Source organism: Dufourea novaeangliae, unplaced genomic scaffold (genome assembly GCF_001272555.1).
Source record: "Dufourea novaeangliae isolate 0120121106 unplaced genomic scaffold, ASM127255v1 scaffold108, whole genome shotgun sequence".
NCBI classification, from domain to species: domain Eukaryota; kingdom Metazoa; phylum Arthropoda; class Insecta; order Hymenoptera; family Halictidae; genus Dufourea; species Dufourea novaeangliae.
The window spans coordinates 1668136-1691474 of record NW_015374014.1 but is presented as its reverse complement, the minus strand read 5'-3'; the positions used below and the strand labels follow the sequence as shown (position 1 = coordinate 1691474).

The 23339-nt window shown below is 36.5% G+C and overlaps 1 protein-coding gene across 1 annotated transcript in view; it reads right to left on the bottom strand.

Moving 5' to 3' along the window:
• Positions 1–19494, bottom strand: part of LOC107188718 — a 119681-nt gene extending 100187 nt beyond the window's left edge. The window contains exons 1-2 of the mRNA XM_015577060.1: positions 19469–19494; positions 16508–16606 (exon numbers count right to left, since the gene is read on the bottom strand). Of these exons, the coding sequence (XP_015432546.1) occupies positions 16508–16606; positions 19469–19494 (125 nt within the window). The remainder of the gene's footprint in view (positions 1–16507; positions 16607–19468) is intronic.
• Between the last annotated feature and the right edge of the window lie 3845 nt (positions 19495–23339).

Genomic DNA, 23339 nt, shown 5'->3' with positions numbered 1-23339 from the left:
CACGTGTCTCTTGTAAGAGATAAATTTTTCTCATCAGTGCAGTGGCAGACTTTTTTTGCGATGTAGCCGCGCCGGTTACCTTAAAAGACTTAAATGAGCCGCTGATTAAAATCTGAGATATTTCACACGAGCTTGTAACGACTTTTCACTTATTTCATTGAAACCCTGTCCAATTAGCGAGTGCAAATATTACTTCTTACTAACTGATTTCTTTTATTACGTATAATCCTCAGAATTTAAATGTTCTTTTTTGTCATTTATGGTATAACTGAACGACTAGTCGAGTTAACATTGAACTTTTAAGCGTATTTGTCTCTAATTAGATGTTTCATTTAACCATGGTGATATTCACTCACTAGGAGTAATTATTTTATGGTAATGTTATATTTCACTTGATATGTATATTCTTCGTGATATTAGATAGTTTTTATTTTCATACTTATCAAATGTTTACCAGTAAAACGTGGAAATTGAATGTACATATGTACCACAGTTAAAATTAATCTATTAAAAATTATTTAAAAATTCCAATTTTTCTCCTAATATCATACATTTTTTGGATACGTTAAAACCATGTGTTTGATTGTATTTTTATGTCTCCTTACTATATAAGAATTTTTAAATCTATTTTAGCTAATGGTTACTATCCAAATGTTTTGTAGTGTTTAACTCGTCCCAAACTTTTATTTTCTGAACAAAAAATTCGTTCGACATGAAAAGAAATTTTAAGTGCATTACTGTATACGAACACTGTTTGAAAGCCTCTCGGAAACAGAAGAATGAGACGCTAGAAAAAATGTTGACACTGTAACTTTGGAAACAGATTACTCTCGTAAAGTAAAAAATAATTGTATATATGTATACGTATTATGTACGATAATGATTCTATAAGTATAAACATTATTCAGAGGTAAGACTCCAAGGACGCAAGATTTTATTCCATCAGAAAAGCTACTCGTTAAGGTCCCATTCCCAACGAGATCTTGTGAACTTAATGAGCGGACAAGCGGAAATAACCGTGCCAGTGTCAATTCTAAACATTCGCAAACATTGAAAATAATTTTTATACATTATACACAATTATTTATCAAACTGTAATCTAAACTAGCGTTTTTTGCATTTTGGCCTACAATATTCACCTAGTTTTCTTAGATTTAATCAACACTTAAAGCGTGAATGGAGAATTTTAAGCACACGGTGAAAATGAATAATTTGAAATGGAAAAGTGAAATGACGAAGAAAATTGCATTCTCGAAAGCGATTAAGATTCTAGAAAATTTATTCCAATGGTGTCAGAGACGGTCGACGTCAATATTTATGTGCCTCGGTGTTTGCTCATAAAGCGCGGTACCCAGAAAAAGGAGAGAAAGATTACTTTTTATTTTTCCCGAGAAATCCTCCAAGAGCCGGAGAAAGTACACCTGCATCTGGTTTGAAGCGATCAACAGCGCTGCACACCGCTGAAAGTGACCGTCACCGACGATACCATGTTTCCGCAATTATCTGTGAATGCTCTTCGGCCAATTTATGAGCAGGAGGTCTGGATGGAGAGTGTCCGTGTTGCTGAAACTTTTTTATCAGCGAATCGTGTCTCGGAATATGCATGATTCAATTTAATCGGTACGCACTTAATGGAGTAGTTTCGTATAAGTCACGTGAAATTGAAGTCGCCAAAATTATTACGAGAACGAATAGAATTGTTCTGTCAGATCAGAGGTTTCAGCGTATTTAAGGGGGGGGGGGCATTCAGGTGGCAATCAATTCCCACTAATCTTTCACATAAAATTATGAAAATACGTATTTTTATGTCGATTTTTTTTACACTGAAGTCAATTATATAAAAACTAATTTTTTGACACGTTGACTGCCACAGTGAAAAAGGTCGTTCGTAGCCAGACACACTTTATTTCGTTTTTTAAGTCATAAATAGTCGAAAATGTATGCGTTTAGTCAATACAGGTAGGTTGTCTTGTTTTAAATTATACTGTGATATTAATTTTACAGAAAAGTATTGTAATGGTATTTAAATAATCCAGCCTCTTTGCAATGTTTCAAATACGAGTTATCTCGTAGTTGGCAGTCAACGTGTTAAATAAAAGTTTTTATTCTTTAAAGAATTTTTTAAAAAAATTATCGGATTGTAAAATTTCGTAGAGATTGTATTTTCAAAATTTTATCTGGAAAATAACTGGTAGTTGATTCTCACCTGAACGTCCCCTCTAAAAGAAATTCTATTTATCCAAATATTTCGGTACAATAAGGGACCCAAAAATGAAATTTGTGCTAAATAATACCCTATGATAAAACATCAATAAGAACAAATTTTCAACTTCAGCCAACAATTAGTTTCTAAGATGTTACCTATGAAGAATAATTTTCATTATTCAATTGTATTTTAACCACGCGCCTGGCAACGGAAGACGCCCTAAAACTCCGTCTATTTATTCCTCAAGTAATAGAGGGAGCGTAATTTCGACCAACTGGATAGCAACCAGAGACAGAATCATGATTCACTCGCGACCGTTAAGATTTCCTTATATGAAAATTCTAACGAAACCCCCACCCTGTATTGGGACTATATAAACCCTCTGATTTTAACCCTCGGTGGGCCAGAATAGTACAGTTACTTGTGGAGTCACATCGTGTTATATCAGGTAAAGAGTCGGTTGTATACAGTGAGATCGGGCTTAAGTTCCCTTTCAAATCATCGGTTAACCTTTTAGAATCCGCCAGTTCGATTGAAGTTCTATTCGGTAATCATTTAAAACTGCTCTTAGTCCCCGCATTACGTTAACACCGAGCATTCAATTGGTAATATTACACTTAATACTTTACCGTGACAACAGTGCACTACACATGCTTATATCAAAGACTGATTGTGTAATATTTAAGTAATATTCTTTAATAAACGTGACTAATTTCAATTTCTTAAAATTCATTGATTCTGTAATCATTATACTCGCAGGTTACCAGTCCCACACGACACAACTTTACCGCTACAGTAGTATCTAAATTTATAAAACGAGTTACGAGGCTTAACTAACATTTCCTGCGGCTCCCTAATTTCGCGTCAGGTTCGTCCGCACGTTTCACTCTTCCAAGAGTATTCCAACCGATTTCGCATAGGGTTCGTCCACGAAACTTGACCTATCCAGCGGTTCCCTGATTTCACATCAGGTCCGTCCGCACCCTAACAGCTCCCAGATTTCGCATCAGGTTCGTCCGTACAGATTTTCCACCCTTTTCGCAGCTCCTCAGTTACGCGCTGAGTTCGTCTGCACAATCTCATCCTAGTGACTCGCCAATTTCGCATCGGGTTCGTTCATGCGTTTCATCATCCTGCGACTCCCTGATTCGTACAATCAAATAAAGTATAAAAATGGATTACAATACTATTGTACAACGGAGTAAAATGTTGGTAAAACTCTGGAAGCAAATTCTGTCTCAAAACATGTAGTTGACTTTAGTATGTCAGATATTCTATATTGGGAGCACAAATTAGTTCGGTCCGTTTTCAAAAGATAGCTCTGGCTGTTATGACTGTTTCATAGTGACAACTGATTTCAATTGTTTCTGAGAGGTTAGATATCTGCCAATAACATTCAGTTTATATTGCTTTGAGTTTCATTTAATACCACTGTTTTTTACTTTGTTGAATATGTCAAATTTTGTGTTAACAAAGCAGCATTTCTGGGAGGTTTTAGTTTTCTGCTTTAATTGGAAGAAAAGTGCAGCTGAAGCACATCGAATGCTTGTTGAAGTCTATGGTGACAATGCTCCAACTGATAAATCATGTAGGGAATGGTTTCGACGCTTTAAGAATGGTGATTTTAGCGTTGAAGACAAGCCTCGCTCTGGACAGCCAAAAAAATTCGAAGACAAACAATTGGAGGCATTACTCGATGAAGATCCGAGTCAAACTCAAGAGGAGCTTGCAGAATCATTGGGAGTTACCCAACAAGCAGTTTCCGTACGATTGAAATCCATGGGAATGATTCCCAAGTAAGGCAATTGGGTGCCGTATGAACTGAAACAGAGAGACATTGAAAGGCGATTTTTCACTTGCGAGCAGCTGATTCAAAGGCAACAAAGAAAGGGTTTTTTACATCGGATTGTGACTGGGGATGAGAAATGGATATTCTACGATAACCCCAAGAAGAAAAAATACTACGCTATGCCAGGTCAATCATTGCCATCGACCTCAACATCAACACCAAAACCGAATATTCATGGTTCGAAGGTCCTGCTGTGTATCTGGTGGGATCAAAAGGGTGTTGTATACTATGAGCTGCTACAACCTGGCGATTCCATTACGGGCCATCGGTATAGGCTGCAATTGATTCGTTTGAGCCGTGCATTACGACAAAAACGACCGGAATACGATCAGAGACATGACAAAGTCATTCTTCTGCATGATAACGCTCGGCCTCGTGTCGCAAAAGTTGTGAAAAATTATTTGGAAACGCTCAAGTGGGATATTTTACCGCACCCGCCGTACTCGCCGGACATTGCTCCTTCTGATTACTGGTTGTTCCGACGGATGCAGCACGATTTGGCAGGTCACAGATTCACTTCTTTCGCAGAAATCGAAAATTGGCTTGTAACTTGGATCGCCTCAAAAGACGAGATATTTTTTCGAGATGGAATTCGAAAATTGCCTGAGAGGTGGGAAAAAGTAGTAAACAGCGATGGATAATACTTTGATTAATCTGTTAATTCGTTTTGTTCTCGAAATAAATGCATTTTTCACCACAAAAAAACGGACCGAACTAATTTGTACTCTCAATAAAAACACGCTATATATTACACAGAAAACGGGGGAATAAGACATATTTACTCATGTAAACGGAAATTGGATTTTTTCATTTAACAATGGCAGTAAATAATAAAAAATGACAATAAGTACACTAAACAATTACTTAGCAAAAGCAGTATATTTTATTCCTTGCAATGAATCTGCATTTGTTTTTACAGTGTTTCCTGCAATGTGACAACTAGCCCCGGTCTTTCCTATATGTAGCCCCTTAAAGGGTTAACGTTTCAATGACCTTTTTGGAGCCGCGACTAGCAACGGATCATCGAGTAACCAAGCTGAACAAAAGAGCTCTAGGAGAGTTTCGATTTCCAATCTGCTACGGGGAAATCTCGCTCGTTGGAAGCCTGGTTTAACGAGGCCTTCAAGGTCTGTTGAGAATCCGCGTCTCGAGTCTTCCGCTTTCCAGCGCGTAGAACCACCGCGGCTGGCTGTGTTCGCTACCGCGGTTATTAATCGCGGCCGATTCTAAGGCTGGGTAAACTGCAATTAGCGAGTTCGTGCGCGATGTCGTTAACCAGCTCGTCTGCGTCATGACGTAGGTCGTCGTTGTTGGTTTCTGGTTTCCCCACTGTTCTGAATGGTTGATTTCACGGTTAACAGTCAGGCGTCGAGTTAAAAGAAGCCAGGAGGTCTTGGATTGCTCGGTAAACGTTATAATATATGTACGTGGCTCGAGTGGAGTCCGATTAATTGTTACACACACGCAGACGCACATGCGCACGCACAAGATCACCGATAAGCTTAATTGTCGAGGTACGCGAGAGTTGCACGTAGGCGTGTTACGATGATAGGATCGGTGCCGAGGAATTTCAAACATAGATGGAAACCTCGATGGGGAGCCGAATTAACGAGCGTTTTGAATTCGTCTGCAACGATGCAGCAAAATGTACTTATTGTGCAAGGCACTGAAAGGATGGTGGAATACAATTCGTCCGGAAACAGTGTAAGTGTAGCTTTATAGGTTTACTATGTGCCTTTGCAGTTTTCCACTTTAACAAATTATATTGCGCAATGCATAGTATATGTTCTAAATTGTTCCCATTTATTTGATAAACATACAATTATGTATTACATATGTATATGTATACTATACAGGGTAGTCCACGCAACTTGTTCACCCTGAATAACTTCTAAAATATACATTGTATGAAAAAATTTTGTATAGAAAAGTTGTATGGTTTGGAGGGATACATTCTGTAATGCATATATTGTTTTTGTAAGTGGAGGCGTTTCGGAGATTTGAAGGTCAACTTCGTCTTTTTTAAATGGAATGCTATATTTTTATGCCAAAATATCGAAGAGCGTTAAATTTTTAGTAAAGAAGTACTGATTTTTATTAGCCGTAAACCTAATAATTAACGAATAATTTCAGTTTGTTTCTTGAAAATGGTCTGTGCGTAATATCTAGTTGGAGATTCAATACCTGCAAAAATTTCCGTAAAATCGCAGAATCGTAATCGCCTATTCTGTCCGTGATTCAGTATCGAAGTTATCATCAGTGTTTATACGTGACTATGCCCGGAAAATAAAAGCAACAACGAAATTTAGTAATTGTGAAAAAGTGGACATGCTTTTAGTTTATGGTGAGTACCGTAGAAATGTAACAAGAGTGCTATTATGCCGAAATTTATCCTGAACGAAATCAACCATGTCGATTGATATTCGAGAGGAAGTTTAAGAAAAAACTATTGTGGTCCTATCAGCGGTAACAGAAAATCCTCATATCAGTACACGACAGATTTCACGAGGTTCTGATATTAGCAAAACAAGTGTGCTTCAAATTCTTCATAATGAAAAATATCATTCATTTCACCTATGGTCTGTTTTTCGAAAGAAGAGCCCTGGGAGGTCTGCCCGACTTTTCGCGGTATTGTCGGAAACTGTTTATGAAACAAATTCATTTTAAACAGACAAAAGGCTTTCTTTTGTCATTTTCAACATGATTCCTTCTAGAACTATAACAGAAGTCTCATGACTAGAGCACGGATATTTATGCAAATATTGATATTTATGGGCGAATTTTCAGAAACTGAAATCGAACAAATGTTTGTTTACCGGATCAAGGTAACAGTCAAGCTCTGAATGAAATGAAAATCTCATTGAACGCGATGGATCTTTTTCTCTAATTGGTAGTCATTACAACGTGAAAATTGTATGCTATATCTTGAAATCTAATTACGGCTTATACCTGAAGGCGAATTAACTTTGGTGATTTACAATTAGAGATATCAGTATCAACTCGATGTAAGTGTAGATTTGTTGGAAAATCAGTGACGCTGTTAAAGTTTAATTACTGTTACACCGCGCAGAAAGTAAGTAGCTCAAGAAAATATATTAGCAATTCATTCTGTTAATATATTCGTTTCAGTTAATGAAGAGTCGATGGTAGAATAATTCATCAGGAAGGTTCAATAGACTACGGATTTTCATGAAAACGTTATTTTACGAAGTGATTATTAAAGATGTGAGTGATAATAGAAAATTCCTTTTCTTAGAAACCTTAGTAGAAGAAATATAATATACAAAAGTTTCTTAAACTTCATCAAATTTTTGTCCTCTATTGTATTTCAATGCCACTATACATTATTGAAATTAAAATATTTTCTAAAGTAATGGTTCTTTAATACATATAAGTAGTTTAGCAGTTTTTTTTGACAGGGAATGGGTAACAGGAATAAATAATATATAATTCTATTTAAAAAAACAAAACTGATCTTCATATATTCTCTACGATCTACGCTTTCACCTAAAAAAGACTATTTTCATCGCATTACATATCCCTCGAAACCATTCAATTGTTGTCTCAAGTATTTCCTAGTACTATCAACAGTTTCTAAGATATTCAAATGGACCGCTTTAAATAAGACACCCTATATATGTATAATAAATATTATACTGTAAATGAAAAACTTCGTAACGGGTGTTTAACTCTTTTTTTCGTTTATTCGGTGTTTTATTAATTTTGCAATATTCGACAGAAAATCTTTTTGTAGATTCGGGAAAAATTAAATTTCCTAGAGAGCTTGGAAGCAATAATTATCACTAGTTCGTTATTATTTCGTAACAACAAAAATTGAGTCACTTACCCTAGAGGTTCAATTTCAGTGTGATCGGTGCATTCACAATTTAATCCTGCAATTTTCGAAAATCATTCGTGACGAACTACAATCGATCGTGAACTGTCCGCGATGGGAAGCACTTTCGCGCGACCTTGGAAACTTGACCCCTCGAGGGAAACGGCAGCTTCAGACGCAAGGAAACGGTTGACCTTACGTGACGCAAGTGAGAGCACTGAATTCAACTCCCTGGTGGACGTCCCCGGACGCGATTTACGTTTCAACGTCTAACGTCGAATTGCACGCAGAGTTTCTCGCGGCTAGATGAAACCGCATGTATCGGGGAATGGATACATTGATATGTATTCCGCGGTAGTAAAGACAATGACCTGATTAACCGCCGATAGCAAAATCGATGTCAATATCGGCGTCACGTGCCGCATCAATGAGAGGCCGGAAGTCGGATGTACAATAGAAATTTATGTGGGCGACAAGAAGCATATAAGTAGCCTAATATGTTGCATCCAACGTAAATGAATTAAAATATTTATTAATGTCGACTGTAAGGAACACGTCTATTGTTCGTAATACGAGGTTTTCCTACCGAACAAATTGAATACACATACAGAATGTCCAGTCGTAATCTGGTACTCACATACTCTATTGAATACTCGACAGAAGATATTTCATCGAATGTATTAAGGAGTTACATACCTTTAAGCTGTTAAATAAAAGGGAAAATTAAAATTTTTTTTGTATATGCAGAATTATTGTTTATCAATAATTCAACAGATACATCTTATTATATGTTATTGCCTTAGTAATTTCTGAAAAATTGTGCTATATACTATCTATCAACAGAAGAAAATGGCTGCTATTTAAACACGTTTTACTCGAAATGGTATTTTCAAAATCGGTATCAGAAATATTTAAAAGACTATCGAACCAATTTGGTTCAAACTTTGTGGTAATATTTTTAAGACTACAATCTAGTACTCGACAAAGTGAATTTTGGACTCGTTCATTTTTTCCTTTTTTAGTAACAAAAGAAGTTGAAAATCTATGATGGAAACTACGAGTTTAAGTTCAAATAGCTGCCCTTTTGTAAAATATTGATATTTTCACAGTCGGCTTCAAACAGTACTAGTTCCGTTACTCTACTTGAATATAAAATTAAAAAAACTTGTTTCTGATAAAAACCCACAGAGATATACCTGGTACAGCAGATGGTGCTTTGATGAAACGGGTTATAATTAAATGCCAACCGATTTCTTCTGTTGATAGATATATAGTTCAATTTTTCAGAAATTATTTTAGAAATAACATATAATAGATGTATTTTATTCAATTTTCCCTCTTATTTAACATCACAAAGGTATGTAACCCCTTACGAAAAGACTAATCTTTTCCTTCTGGTTTTAAACTTCCTCGCTTTACAATCAATTATAAATATTGGGTCGTTTATTCTGAGTGCAACAAATGCTTCATACAGATTATACAGGGTGTTAATTGCAAATCGAGCATCTAAGTTACTTCCGCTAATATAGAAAGTTAGAAAAAATTACTAATTAGGATGTAAATGGTTCCAAGGCGTTCATCTGGTTGTGATGAAAACAAATTTTGTGAAAGTTATTTTGACAATTTTTGTCAATGTCAACGTTTTTTGTTGAACATTAACATCCATTTTTTATAACACGTTCTTGTATTCAACGTCGTCAAACGATTTTAACGACCTACGCACCGTGACCTTAAATTGAATTCGAAAACGAAAGAATGAGTTTCATTTTGAATAATGTAAAAGTTATAAAGCAAGGAGAGTAATATCACCTTATTCTGCAAAATAATAGAAATGCTTCAAATGCTCCGTCTTCAAGGTGACTTGAAAATTCTGGACCACTGAATTTCTGTATTCCAGACCACGTCATAGAAGTAAAAGTACTATTTAACAGAACATTTATCACGTATATAAATCTTCTTAAAGATTTTCTCCTAATTAGTAAGTATTCATTATAACGTGAAAATTATATTACGTATACAACTTGAAATCTAATTACACCGTATATCTGAAAGCGAATTAATTCTGGTCATTTACAATTCGAAAGATCAGTATTAACTTGATTTAAATTCTTTGGAAAATCAACGAGACTCTTAAAACTTAATTACTATTCTACCGCGCTGAAAGTAAATAGCTCAAAAAAATACATTCACATTTAATACTGTTGATGTGTTCGTTTCGATCAATTAATCCTTTTTGTTTTAAATTATTTATTATGCCACATAATTAATTAATTAACTATCCCACATGGAAACTTCAGGCTGACAGAATTAATTATACATTCTAAGTAAGTTAATGATTCCAAATGGAATCAGACGAGCCGAAAGGGGTAAGAGTCGTTGGTAGAATAGTGAATCGGAAACGTTTCATTTCCAATCAGAATACACTACGTGAAACTATACATGTGGGAAATGTGATATAGAAACGTCGAACATAACGCATTATCATTTTATCTGATACCTTTTATGCAACTCGAATTATTCCTGATATCCGCTATGGTTTCACCTTTATAAGAGTACAAATACTCAAGCGACAGGATAGAGGCAGCATAATTTATGATCTGACAAGTAACATTTGCAAATTGCATTACGACAGATTCATTATTATGGTTTCTTACGCACGGTCGTGTGTATTCGCAGCGCCGCGGCCGTTGGGCGGAACTCGTAATTGTCGAGACTATTTGCCTTTTCATGTTCAGTTTCTTAATCGTTCAACTATTTTCGCCATTAGCATTAGCCTCTTTATCGAATAAATATAATAGATTCGGAGTAAATAAATGGAAAAGATTGTTGGAATTTTAATTTTATATACCGTTACTTGAATATTGCTGACAAGATAGTTCCCACCGTTAGAAATGTCTTGTACAGTACACTCACGTTAAAGTATTGGTAGGAACGCCCCACTATCGGTCGCCATCTGTAACCAAAGTTTTGATCCAATAATTGGTGGATCGATCGAACTGCCACGAGATCCTGCATACCCATTGGCTCACGTTAAAGTAGCGTTTCCAGGAAAAACTCGCCTCGAGAGCCCCACACTGCTACTTTAACGCGAGTCTACTGTATTTGGAAATTTTCTGTAAAACACGAGTGTTCTAGAAGGTTCAATTTGATTACTTCATATTTAGGTCGAACTATTTACGATTTTCTTAACAAGTTACAACAGACCGAGGAGATAATAATACACGAATGTGTAATTTCCACAAGTAGAGCGAACGGTTCTTCAATAAATTGTTAGGATGTATATTTCAATTATAACCTGATAAAATTGAATTTTTGTAATGATTTCAAATCCCAGAAAGGAATTTATGAAAAGTCGCAGTTCAAGAAATCCTAATGTTAAACAGGTGATACAATAGGCATCGGTTGATCCACGAAAACCAACCTCCTAGTGATAATTCGGTGATGAAATAGGCACCGACTAATCCATGAGTCACAATTCCCTAGGTGATAACTCGGTGACTAATAACAGCCGGAAGCCTCTTTAGCCCTCGGCTCGTAACACCTAACATAATTTTTATTGACATTTATTTCCTCAATGATTTTGACGATCCGTCCTAAAATACATCCACAAAGGAAAAACAATTTATAACGACAGACATACTTTATCGCGAGTCTCATTCTAAGGAAAAGGTATATTTATCCTATTAGCGTACAGAATAATAAAAATCCTAAATAGATAATGAATACATGTATATAAAAATTTTAAACAGGTTATTAAATTACTTCATCCTTGCAAATGTCGTAATGTACTTATTTATCCTAAACCTCGACTGAATTGTAAGGTGGAACAAAAAAATTAAAATTGTGTGATTTTTTTTCTAATAGTGAAAATAACTTGCCTTTAGACCGCCAGTCTAAGCTTAAAAAAGTTAGTTTCTGTCTACAAAACTTTTTGAAGTGTTGCAAGGTCTTCGAATTTTTATTTTTCGTTGTTTTTAAAGATAGGTAGTATTTTTAAGTTTTATATCTGCTAATAATTGTACGGTCTTTAGGTAAAAAATGTTTCCTTTTTAATGGAATTAGTTACGGAGAGACTGTTACAAATTTCTAATAAATTATCTGGTGAAAACAAACAGTAAATTACTGCAGATTACTCAAAAAATCACGAAAAACTCATGAAATCAATAAAATTAATAATTTTTTAGTAGTTCGAGATACCTCAAAAAACTTGTTGATCAAATTCAAATTTCGTCACTTTAAATACCATTACGAAAAGCAACGTTTGCCCATCATTACATGTCATGAATAATAAAAAAAATGAAACAATTCTGACCCTATACTCTATTCTACCCAACCGAACAGTTTCCGCAGAACTAATCGTTCGAAACGTAAAGGGATCAAAACCTCACGCATCCAAAGTGAAAATCAATTGAAATTATTCCAGACGCATTCCAACAGGACAAGCCTTCAATTTCACGCGTTAATATAAACACTCTAAGATGAGACACTTCGATTAGGATTAGGAGATCGCGAACGACCGATTTTCCGCTCGACAGGCGACTATTTCTCAATCCCCATTACTCATCGAAAACGAGTTATCACTGGCGTGAAATCGGCACGTCGGATGACGAACGATAATCTGCCCCGGTAAAGAAGATAAGTTTCATTTTCGCGAAAAAGTGCCGAGGACACATGGCCTGTCTTCGGGAAATCGATTACGGGATTCCTTTACGCTCTTGCTTTCCTATGGAATTCTGTACAGGTACCCCGGGAACCGGCTTTTTGAGCCGTAGATCGTTTTTACATATCCAATCCGCGACTGCGCGGCCCATTAACGATCGCAGTTTTCCGTAGAAACCGTCACCTACCGTTCGGCAATTTCGTCGTTTCAGACACCGTTACACGTTCCCACGACTAAATTGGACTGGCGAAAAAAGTACGGTTCCGCTTTTGTAACAGGCCACCGGGATCTCGTGCTACCTCATTCTGATACGGTGTTCCGAAGTGCGATCAATACCGTTAATGCGCGAGCGGTGTTATAAGAGTTTATTATGCACGATACTGGCGGATTGATGGGCTTCCGATGGAAATTTATTCAAATGATACCGTTGACTTTCTTCTCCGCATAAACGTATGTTTATCACGCTCTCGGAAGAGAAAACGGGACAGCGAAATGATTTTCAGACGAGCGAAGTACAACTACGATAAATGGCGGATTGAGAATCATACTGGTGTAAGTCCAAATTTAAAACATTTCAATACTAGGTACCGTGGTTCCTCGATGAATGCGACACGAGCAACGGCGTTATTTCCACCACTGGGGGGAGGGGGGGGACTCTTGAATCAATCAAAACGGAGTAAACAGAAGTAAGCAAAGGCTCAGCTTCGGGTAAAAAACTACTTTACCGAAAAATGGCAGTACTTTGTCACTGAAGAAGAAGAACAAATCGTTTAGAATGATAGTGGTGTAAGTCCATCTTACGCTCTTTTTGTCCACCATCCTGTTTTCAACGCTATTAAGAGCTCCAAAGAAGTACAAGATCATGATCAATTTTCTGATGACAAAACAAAAGATGTATGCAGAAATGAGTAGTTCTGCTGTAATGCATAAAAATTTTAATATTATTTCTTTCACATGTTAGTAGTTGACTTGAAATGAAGTCCAATTTATATGTGTATTATAAAAGTATTTTATTTTCAGCTAATATACATGTAACAACAGTTTTCATAAATAATTATTTAGTTCACTTTGCATAAGGCAACTTGCTCCTGCAATGGATTTGTTGGTATGAGATAGACACATATTTACTAAAAAGAATCTATAACATAATGTATTGTGTATTCAGAACATTAAAAACTGTATACACATATATATTTACAAATTACCTAAAGTAAAAAAGATACTAGCAAAATAGAAAAGCACAATAGTATTCGACAATACATATATTTACTAATATTTGGTATAACGAACTTCACAGGTGATCTGTTGGATGATTGTGTTTCAGGAAAATTTAAAAAATAACACATGAAAGTTAATTTTACAACACGAAAAACAAACGAAAACATATAGTTTTGGAAATCAGTGAATAAAAGATATGTTTAATTTCTTATTATTTTTGGTTAATGACTGGCACTTACCAATACACTGGTCGAACAAAACTTTTGGGGGTAAAGGTTCTAAAGTGAGATTTGGGTGTTCGAGTATCTATTACAAAAAGAATTATGAGAACTTGTAAATCTAACATTATAAAACGGTATAGTTGAAACTTATTTAAATATCAGTAACACAAAGTTTTTTTTTTGGAAGGACAGGATATTTCATTTGCACCTGTTGTTCATCATTCTCAGAATCATCACTATCATAAATAATTTTTTTGATTTTCCTCTTTCTTCTTGAATCTCCTGGCTCTCCTTCCCATTCTGTTGCCACTTCTGACTCACTTTCTGCCTTTCTACATTTTTCACAGGCTTTAGTCAAATCATCTGAAAAGAATATTCTGTCTTTATAGAGTCTTTCTGCTCACACTCTTGCAAATAATGCATCAATGATCGCAGTATACATATGAAAATCACAAAGCCAAGTGTAATACCAATTATTTTAAAAGGTTCCTTACAGTGCTTTCTTTAAATTAACTGTAAAACAATCTGTTACATTTGGACAAACTTTTGCCTCATACTTATTTTAACATTAGATAATCTAAGCTAGAAACATGAGTTTTTTTTCTTGAACTTCAGTGGATGCAAAGTAAATCAGATCTTTTCTTCTTGTATAAAGTTGTCCAAATAAACCTATAGTTACTAAGGAATTTCTAAAAAAATCGCCTGGTAGAATTTCCATCGTTGGTGGTTCCGAAATCAGAATTTGGTATGTCGACCAGTAACCCCACTTGACTTATAAAATTTTCTTGAATGGTGTGTTTTCTGTTGTTTACTGCAATTTTATCCGTGTTATCTCTAATTTTCCATTTCTGAACCGTCAAGCGATAAGATATATGTAGTAATGTTTCGAAACATCTTATCCATGTGTGTAATGTGGATAATCCATAATTGTACTGTTCCATGTTTGGTACTCGTTTCGTAACTTCATCTAAGTTGTTCATTATTTTGGGTGTGGCTCTACATATACCACAAGTTTGCGGAGATGACTCAGTAATAGCTGCAAAAACTTTGCCATCTATCATGGTCAACTGAAAACTGTGCTTAATACATATGTCTCGATCGCCAACAGAAACTGTTGTTTCTACAATTTCTTTTATTTGATTCTCAACATATTTTATTTATCTTTTAATAAGCTCGGTGGTCTCTTTCTAAAACAATATTTTAATTGGATAGCAGAATCTTGTTGATGAAGACCGTAGATTGTTCCACAAAATTTGATTGTCATGTATCTGCAATCTTAACGGCACAAGGCACACAACGAATAGGTACGAATCAGTCCGCGGTTTGCTGCTTTCTCCATCGAATGTTTACTTGTATGTTAATTGACCTGCACTTCCGTCACAACCCCATTTATAAATTCGAGTAAGATCCTGTGGTAAATCTACTTCTTTTAATACCTCTTCTTGGCTCATTACAAGTCTTGCCGACGTATGATTTACGAGTGCTTCCAATTTTACTTCAGCTGCTATCGCTGAAAAAGTAATTTTCCTTGTTAGGATAGCAAGCTCGTTTTGCTTTTTATATTACATTATACGATGGATAAATATCATAGTTGCGTGCTTTGGCTCCAGATTTCATCGGATTAAATGTGTGTTTTGTAAAATGTCCATCTACATATGAAGCCAAAGCTTCTTCCGGCGTATATTTAATTGGAGCTGATGAAGTTGCTGCCAGTGTTTTTTTCAATCTAATTGCTCTCTTTGCAGTATCTGCTGTAACAGTGTGGACCATTAGAGCAGCATCTCTCTTGCCGGACTTTCTCAAACTAGTACTAGCCGCAAATGACAGTTCCTCCGAACTATAGTTTTCTTACATTTATTAAACACAAACCAATCAAACCTAACTCCTATCACCTTGCACATTTCAAACATTTGGGAAACGTTCCTTATACGCCTTTTAAGACATTACCATAGCGTTTTTAAAAACTTTAAACGTTCCTAAAAAGTACTGTTACTTTTACACATTCGGAAAACGTTCTAACTGTAAGAATGTTGACACAGGACGTCTTGAGGACGTTCCACTTTGTAAATAGGACCTTCCTAGGACATTTAAAGAACTTAACGAGGACGTAGGGGCGACACGTGGACCTTTTCGGGACATCTTCCGACTGTACCGAACGTCCGGAACGTACATTCTCCGGACGTATACAGACGGTTTTTGTGGTATTTGGGATACCACACGTGTATTTTTATAAAATTTCCTGCTATGTTGTTGCAATTATAGCAGGAACGACAATTGTCTTAACATGTTTAAACGACCATTGCCATCAACTCAATAGCACCCAGCCCCCCCCTTTCTAATCACTATGTAGACTATATTACATCATTCGTACGGATTTAGATAACTTTCTTCTTATCAGAACACCTTGTTCACACATCGAGAAATGTCGTATCGATAAAGCATCTCGCATCTCTTTCCGCTCGTATCAAGATTGCAAGCACGCTACAAATAAAAATAAGGAAAAGTATAGAGGACTTACTCTAAACTGAGATCTTCTATGTCTTCCCAGACATATTCTATACTGTCATCCGATTCGTCGTCGTTCCACGTCTCGTCGTAACTCGTCTTTTCGACGTTTCTGAAAATGACAACCATATATGTATGTGTTGGTTATGTGATTTTTTTATGTACTCTACTAGTGGGATCGGTTCTTAAGCACCGATTTATTTCATTTAATAAGAACTTCACACAATTACGGAAACTTAGACTAATACGTTTGCGCGTACAATAGTACTCCTTAAGTCGCTTCTAGACGGTTATGCAGAGAGTGTTCAGAGAGTAATGCTGGGTTTTGAGAGAGATGCGTGTAAGATATAGGTTCGGTAATTTGGAAAGTGGGGGATATCTTGAGTCTAGCAGTCACTAAGGGATGAGACATTGAGGGCGAAGTTCGAAGATGAGTAAGAAGGGAAGGATGAGATCATAGAAAGTAGGAATTTGGGATGTTTACTGTCGGGACTGATTTGCTGGATTTTTGGGATAATTATCGGAAAATACGCAGATGACTAATACTAATGTTAAAAGAATATTAGCGTTGGTATACACCAATAGACGGGTCTTTCACATTTACTGCACTCTTCAGACGCGACGCATTCATTCCAGACAATAGCGCACGCCAATACGCCACAAAAATGGCTCATCGTCACGAAAGACAATGACAGCAGCTAGCCTTCTCCCCGACTCTTACATAATAGACGTCTAGAGCTTAAATGAGTTCAATTGGCTTTCACATTGTTTTTCGACCGGATGAACTAATGAAAGGGTTCGCGCGAAAATGATATTCTTTGCGTATCGTGGACGAAAATAGAAACGTTCAAAAAATGGTCACAGAATACGAAAAGAATCCTGTGTTTTTGCGAAGAAGGGTTTTGATAATGGTTTGCTACGTGTGGATAGTTTTCCGTTAATTACTGTAGGATAATTTTATATATGTATATGTGATATTGATTGTTTTGTATTCACTGCGAACGTCGTGTCGTTTTGTGCTCATTGCCGCCGTGAAGAGTTGAGTTGTTTATAACAAGAGGTAGTTTGTTGCATCTGTGAGAGAGACTGAGAGAGAATAATTTGGTTGTGAGTGCGAGAGAGAATAGAATGGATTATGTCAATGCCGATCATTTTGTGAGTAGTGTTTTTCTAGCAATAGAGACGGACGGTATAGAAAACACGGACGACGTAATTTTGACGAACTATATTAATATATTTAATTATAGTGTTTCATATTCTATTCGTGAATTTCAAAGTTAAAGTGTTTAATAAATTTATTATCCTGTTTCTGCATAATTCTATTATCTCTGATCCTGCATTACTAAATGAATTCATAACTAAACTGTACATGTTTATGCGCATTTATATTTTTATCTCTGTTGTGTAAGACATGGAACTAATTGCAGAATTACTTCTTTCATCGAAAGATCTGATAGATAACAAGCTGAAGCAAAAAAGTGTATTAAACCTTCTTAGTTTTATTTATTTTACTCGTTCCAATACTGTATAAGTGTATAAATGGTAAAAATAATAATTTGTAATAATTTAGACAAATTAAAATATGAAATAATTTGTAACAAATGAATGCTTGGTATGAGTTGTATAATACAAATGGTGACTACGGTGGGCCTTGTTTGTACATGACGAAAAATTTTTTTGGTTCTCTCTTTCTTTTTGTTCTTCAAGCTTGACCAATTCTGCGGCTCTCTGATTTTGAATCATGTTTGTCTGTACAGACTTTCCACCCTTCTCGCAGCTCCTCAGCTACGTGCTGAGTTCGTCTCACATCCTAGTGACTCACCGATTTCGCATCGGGTTCGTTTATGAGTTTCACCTTCCTGCGGCTCCCTGATTTCGCACCAGGTTCGTCCGCAAATGACTCCATCCCTAGAGACTCCCTGACTTTGCATCAAGTTCGTACTCGCTTTCAAACATTCTAGCGGCTCTCTGGTTTCGCGTCACATTCATCAAAACCTACACTCGCCGGCCTTTCGCGTTGCTACAGCCCGGGCTCGTAACAATGATATCTTAAATGTTAATTTTTTACAATAAAAATATTTAGGATAGCCACGGGTGTGTCTTTAAAGTAAATGTGCACCAACTAACATGAATAAAGTTTTTATTCGAACAAAAACAAGAACTAAACAATCACAAACAATAACGAAACTATAACAAAACCAAACAGTTGATAAAAATAAGCAATACAAAAGTAATGAAACTATGAGGTATCAGACGTTGTTAACAGTTCGGCGGTTGACGATATTCTGCCCAAAACTGTCCGTTTCCACCGTCTTCCCATGGTTACACGAGAAAACACATGTCTCGTTTTCCCAGAACTTTCCCGAAAATGAGAAAGTTCTCCTTCAAGCACTTGGGAAGACGGCGACGTAATTCGAACCTACCCTGAACCTCTGCCATGCAGATGTTATAGCCTGGTAGGCAAAAATGCAAGGGAACGCCGAAACTGTAAAGGTCTGCTACAAATATATTCTACAATGTTCAAACACTATCTAAGAAATGTTGCCACTTAATTTAACAGACATTTTTAAGCAGCAGCTGATTGAAAATTGCTTTGCGTTAAATCGACTCAGTATAACAACTACGTTCGGAAAAATAGGTATGACAACCGAGGGTTATAAAAAATCGAAAATCTGTTTAATAATACGATAAACATTCTTCGTATAGATACCTTAATTGAAGGGTTTCGCAGCGTTTTATCCTAGTACCCAATTTATTATACAGGAAATTAATACAAGATGCGGTGAAACGTTTCAACACCGATCCACTTAACCGAATCATAAATTTAATTGGCAAGACCTGCTCTCACGGCGATATTCGCGTAGACAGGACATCGCGGAACCGGGATCGGCGCCGGTTTATGAAACCTCGGACAATTTGTAGCGTTGAAGTCGCTCGAGGTGACTTGCTTAAAGAGATCGTAAGTATTACTTACTCTTCGTTCAACTTTGAAGATGACATCGCCGACGTCCGCCGTTAACTAACTACTGGTGCCGACAATGCGAGAGAGAACAGAAACAAAACGATCCCTCTGCCCACGTACACCGGGAACACTACACCGTCGCTTTGGACTAGTACTACATCAACGGAGTCACTCTTCGTATGTTTATACATCACCGACACACGCTGATAAGAGGTTTCGCTCCTGATAGCGAAGTTTTACGACTAGACGGAACACTGGCGATGTTCTTGCAACACATCGCATGCACTGTTTGTCGATGTGCGTGTAGATAGTGATGGGTAACCGAGCAGTTCGAGCTACTCGAAGGAGCTCGGGTGATAGGTTTATGATCTCAGCGGAGACCCGAGGCTCTGGCACGCGAAGGCGAAGGATGAAAAATTGAAACTTTTACTCCTTTCAGTGTACTTTCTTAAAAATGTTATGAATAAATGTAAGAGATTCTATTGATGAAAATAAGTCCAAACACGACATGAATCGGACTATATTTAATAACATAGAATTCGTATCGCAACATAACGTACGAATAAAAATTGTTTTCCTTGCAATTTTTCAGATTTTTTTGGTGTGGTGCGTCGTACTTGGAACAATGAAAAACCGACTTGTTTGACATTTCTTCCGTAAAAAAGTAACTTATATGTTATTAAATATAGTCCGATTTATGTCGGGTTTGGACTTATTTTCATCAAGAGAATCTCCTACATTTATTCATAACATTTTTAAGAAAGTACACTGAAAGGAGTAAAAGTTTAAATTTTCTTTCATGGGTGATTTGTTCCGTGTGTTACATTGTAACCCGAGGGTCGGTTGCCGGCGGCCAGACAACATCCTTCGCCTTTGCGTACCAGAGCCTCGGGTCTCCGCTGAGGTCACAAACGGGTCACCCGAGTTCGTTCGAGTAGCTCGAACTGCTCAGTTACCCATCACTACGTGTAGGTGGTTCTTTTTCTGTCAACGCACTGAATGTATATTCGTGTTTCGTGTTAAGTGTCGGGGACACTTCTGATGTTTTCATACCTGAATTTCATTTGACATTTGCGTTGGGGTTATTATCCGAGTTTTTCTGCCAATACTAAGGATTGCGAAATCACCTGACTGAAAGTGACTGTCTTGATCAACGAAGGAAAAATCATTAATGAAAGGTTAAACAATCTTCCTAACAACACTGACTGGAAAAGTGTGCAACTGTAATTTGTATTGTACGTGATTACACGGCGTTCCAAGCATCATTCTGCAAAAACTGGACCCCAATGAATATGTTATGAGCGAAAAGTAGATCGCAGCTTCTGAATACTAGGTGGATGCTCATTGCAACTTAGAAAGCGGTAATCATGAAATTGACTGGCGTTTCCGTTTTAAGACGAGCTCGAGAGAACCAGTTTATTAAGGTGCGTTTGTGAATGTGCATGTGCAATTGATAAATAAATTAATCGGCACGCGAGCATGCACTGTTACGATCAGATACCATTGACTTCCGAACCAGTGATAACGATAACGAAACGAAGTCTATACATTTTTTAGTATGAACGGTAAACGCACTAATTCACCCCAAAGTGCTCGTAATGAGCAATACAGTGTTAATACTTTTCATTGTGGATTATTCCATAGGAATTTCTTCTGAACAGTTACACTATAAATATTTCTGATCGTTTTTTTTTCTAGATGGTGAATTGGAAGGTGGTGAAAACCTTTCAAAAGACGGTATTCAAAAACCATATGTCCCCAAGAATGAAAATTTCGACAACAAATCTATGAAACTATTCCATATGAAGCTTTGAACATCGTATGGAAGATTTACAAGTTACAGAAGATTTACATTTTTCACTGAATTAATACGCATATTGTTACAAATATATTGTAAACTCGTGTATAAGTAGTATTTAAGGCAATTGTTGTGAAATTTATTCAAATACTATTGTAAATTGTGTATTTTCATCAGATTTTTTCAATAAAAAACAGTTAAGTGGTACATCTGTGTCGTTTATTAAGCCTATCACTACGACTATCCCATATTTTCCATAAATATATGACTAGTAATTGGTAAACGTACTTAAAATTGCATTAAAATAAATTTTAAGTTCAATTTAACGCGAAATTTAAATTTGCAAAAGGGCGGGAAAAGGAATTTATGGGACATCTTGTGGCGCCCTCACCACTTTGGTGGCGAAAATTGGAACTAATCCCAGAACTTCTTCAATAGTTCCAATATCCGCCACCAAGTGGTGGAGGCGCCACAAAATGTCCATTAATCTCAATTTTTCCCGCGCTGTTGTAAAAGTTTTAAAATTAATTATTTTGTTATTATTTATTATTTCTTATTACTTTTTGGGTTAATTGATATTAGAAATAGGAGTGGATAAAAAATATACAATCTACAGTGGTATTTGTATAAATTTAATAACAATTGCTTTAAACACTACCTATACATAATACTACTTAATATAAAGGCACCATTTTCGCGTGGCCGACACAAGATCAGGTTGCTTCTATGTGTTTTGAATAAAAAGAAACATAAATGATTATTAATCTATACGAGTGATACCACCGACTAGGTATAGAATAGACCTATCATCCAATGTTTTTTTCTGTCCCACGTTCATAGGGCTACGTAGCCCTGTTACCATTTTAATGTCAATACCCGACGTTACCGATAAAGCATGAATTCTGAGTATTATTAGCACAAATGAAGTGTTATATATTCCATTCATATTACGTGTATCTATATGATTTCACGAGAATAAAAATATCCGATGCTACAGTTTAAGGTTAAGGGATAAATATGACAATCATGAAACATGAAACGGAAAAGTATATATTTTTTCACTTAACTACAAGACAATTTATTCTAAATGTATCGTCATCGTTAATGGACATTTTACTAATGTTACTTTTTACATGTTCTTGTTTTATTCGTTTTTATATCTTGCTTTACATTTGTATATTTGTAACAGATAAATTCAGAATAGATGTACAATTCCCCTTACAATTTCCCTTGCGGGAATGCCTTACCGTAATGAGCCATCTCGTAGCCGCGGGATTCCGGGAATCGGGTGACGTCACGGCGTGCGAGCGAGAGCGATAGAGCGAGCCGCTGTATCGGTGCTCTCCGTCGGTGTTGAAGCGTGCCGAAGAATTTCGGTGGTCTATGGGGGGAGGTGTGCGAGCGAGAGAGTACGGTAGAGCGTGTCGCGATATCGGTGCTCTCCATCGGTCCAACGCGCTAGTGATTTTGCGTACCTGGCCGTAACATCTGGTGTTTGGGTCGTTCAAGGAGGAAGGTCGTTCAAGCCGGCAAAAACAATTCAACTCGAACAAACGTAATAAAAAAACTAGCTGTTGCGTAATAACCTACGTACACCCAATACATAACGGCGTTAGCTTCCTCACTTTCTCATGAGCCGTCGTGGAGGGTGGGCGCGCGTCTCGTACTCGTCCTTTCTTTTGTTACTAACCCATTCTGTGTTGCAGGCATTCGACAACCACCGTATAAAGGAACTTGATATTGACTGTGCATATTGTTAATTTATTTACTGTGCATATTATTAATCTATTTACTGTGCATATTGTTGTGTCCCCTCTCTTGTTACTAATCCCTTGTATGTTACAGATGTTCGAGAACCATTAACTTCGATATTTATCTTCTTATGTACTGTGATTCATTTACTGTGATTTATTTATTGAGATTTCTATACTGTGATTTATTTACTGTACATATTATTAATTTATTTATTGTGCATATTGTTGTGTCCCCTCTCTTGTTACTAATCCCTTGTATGTTACAGATGTTCGAGAACCATTGACTTCGATATTTATCTTCTTATGTACTGTGATTCATTTACTGTGATTT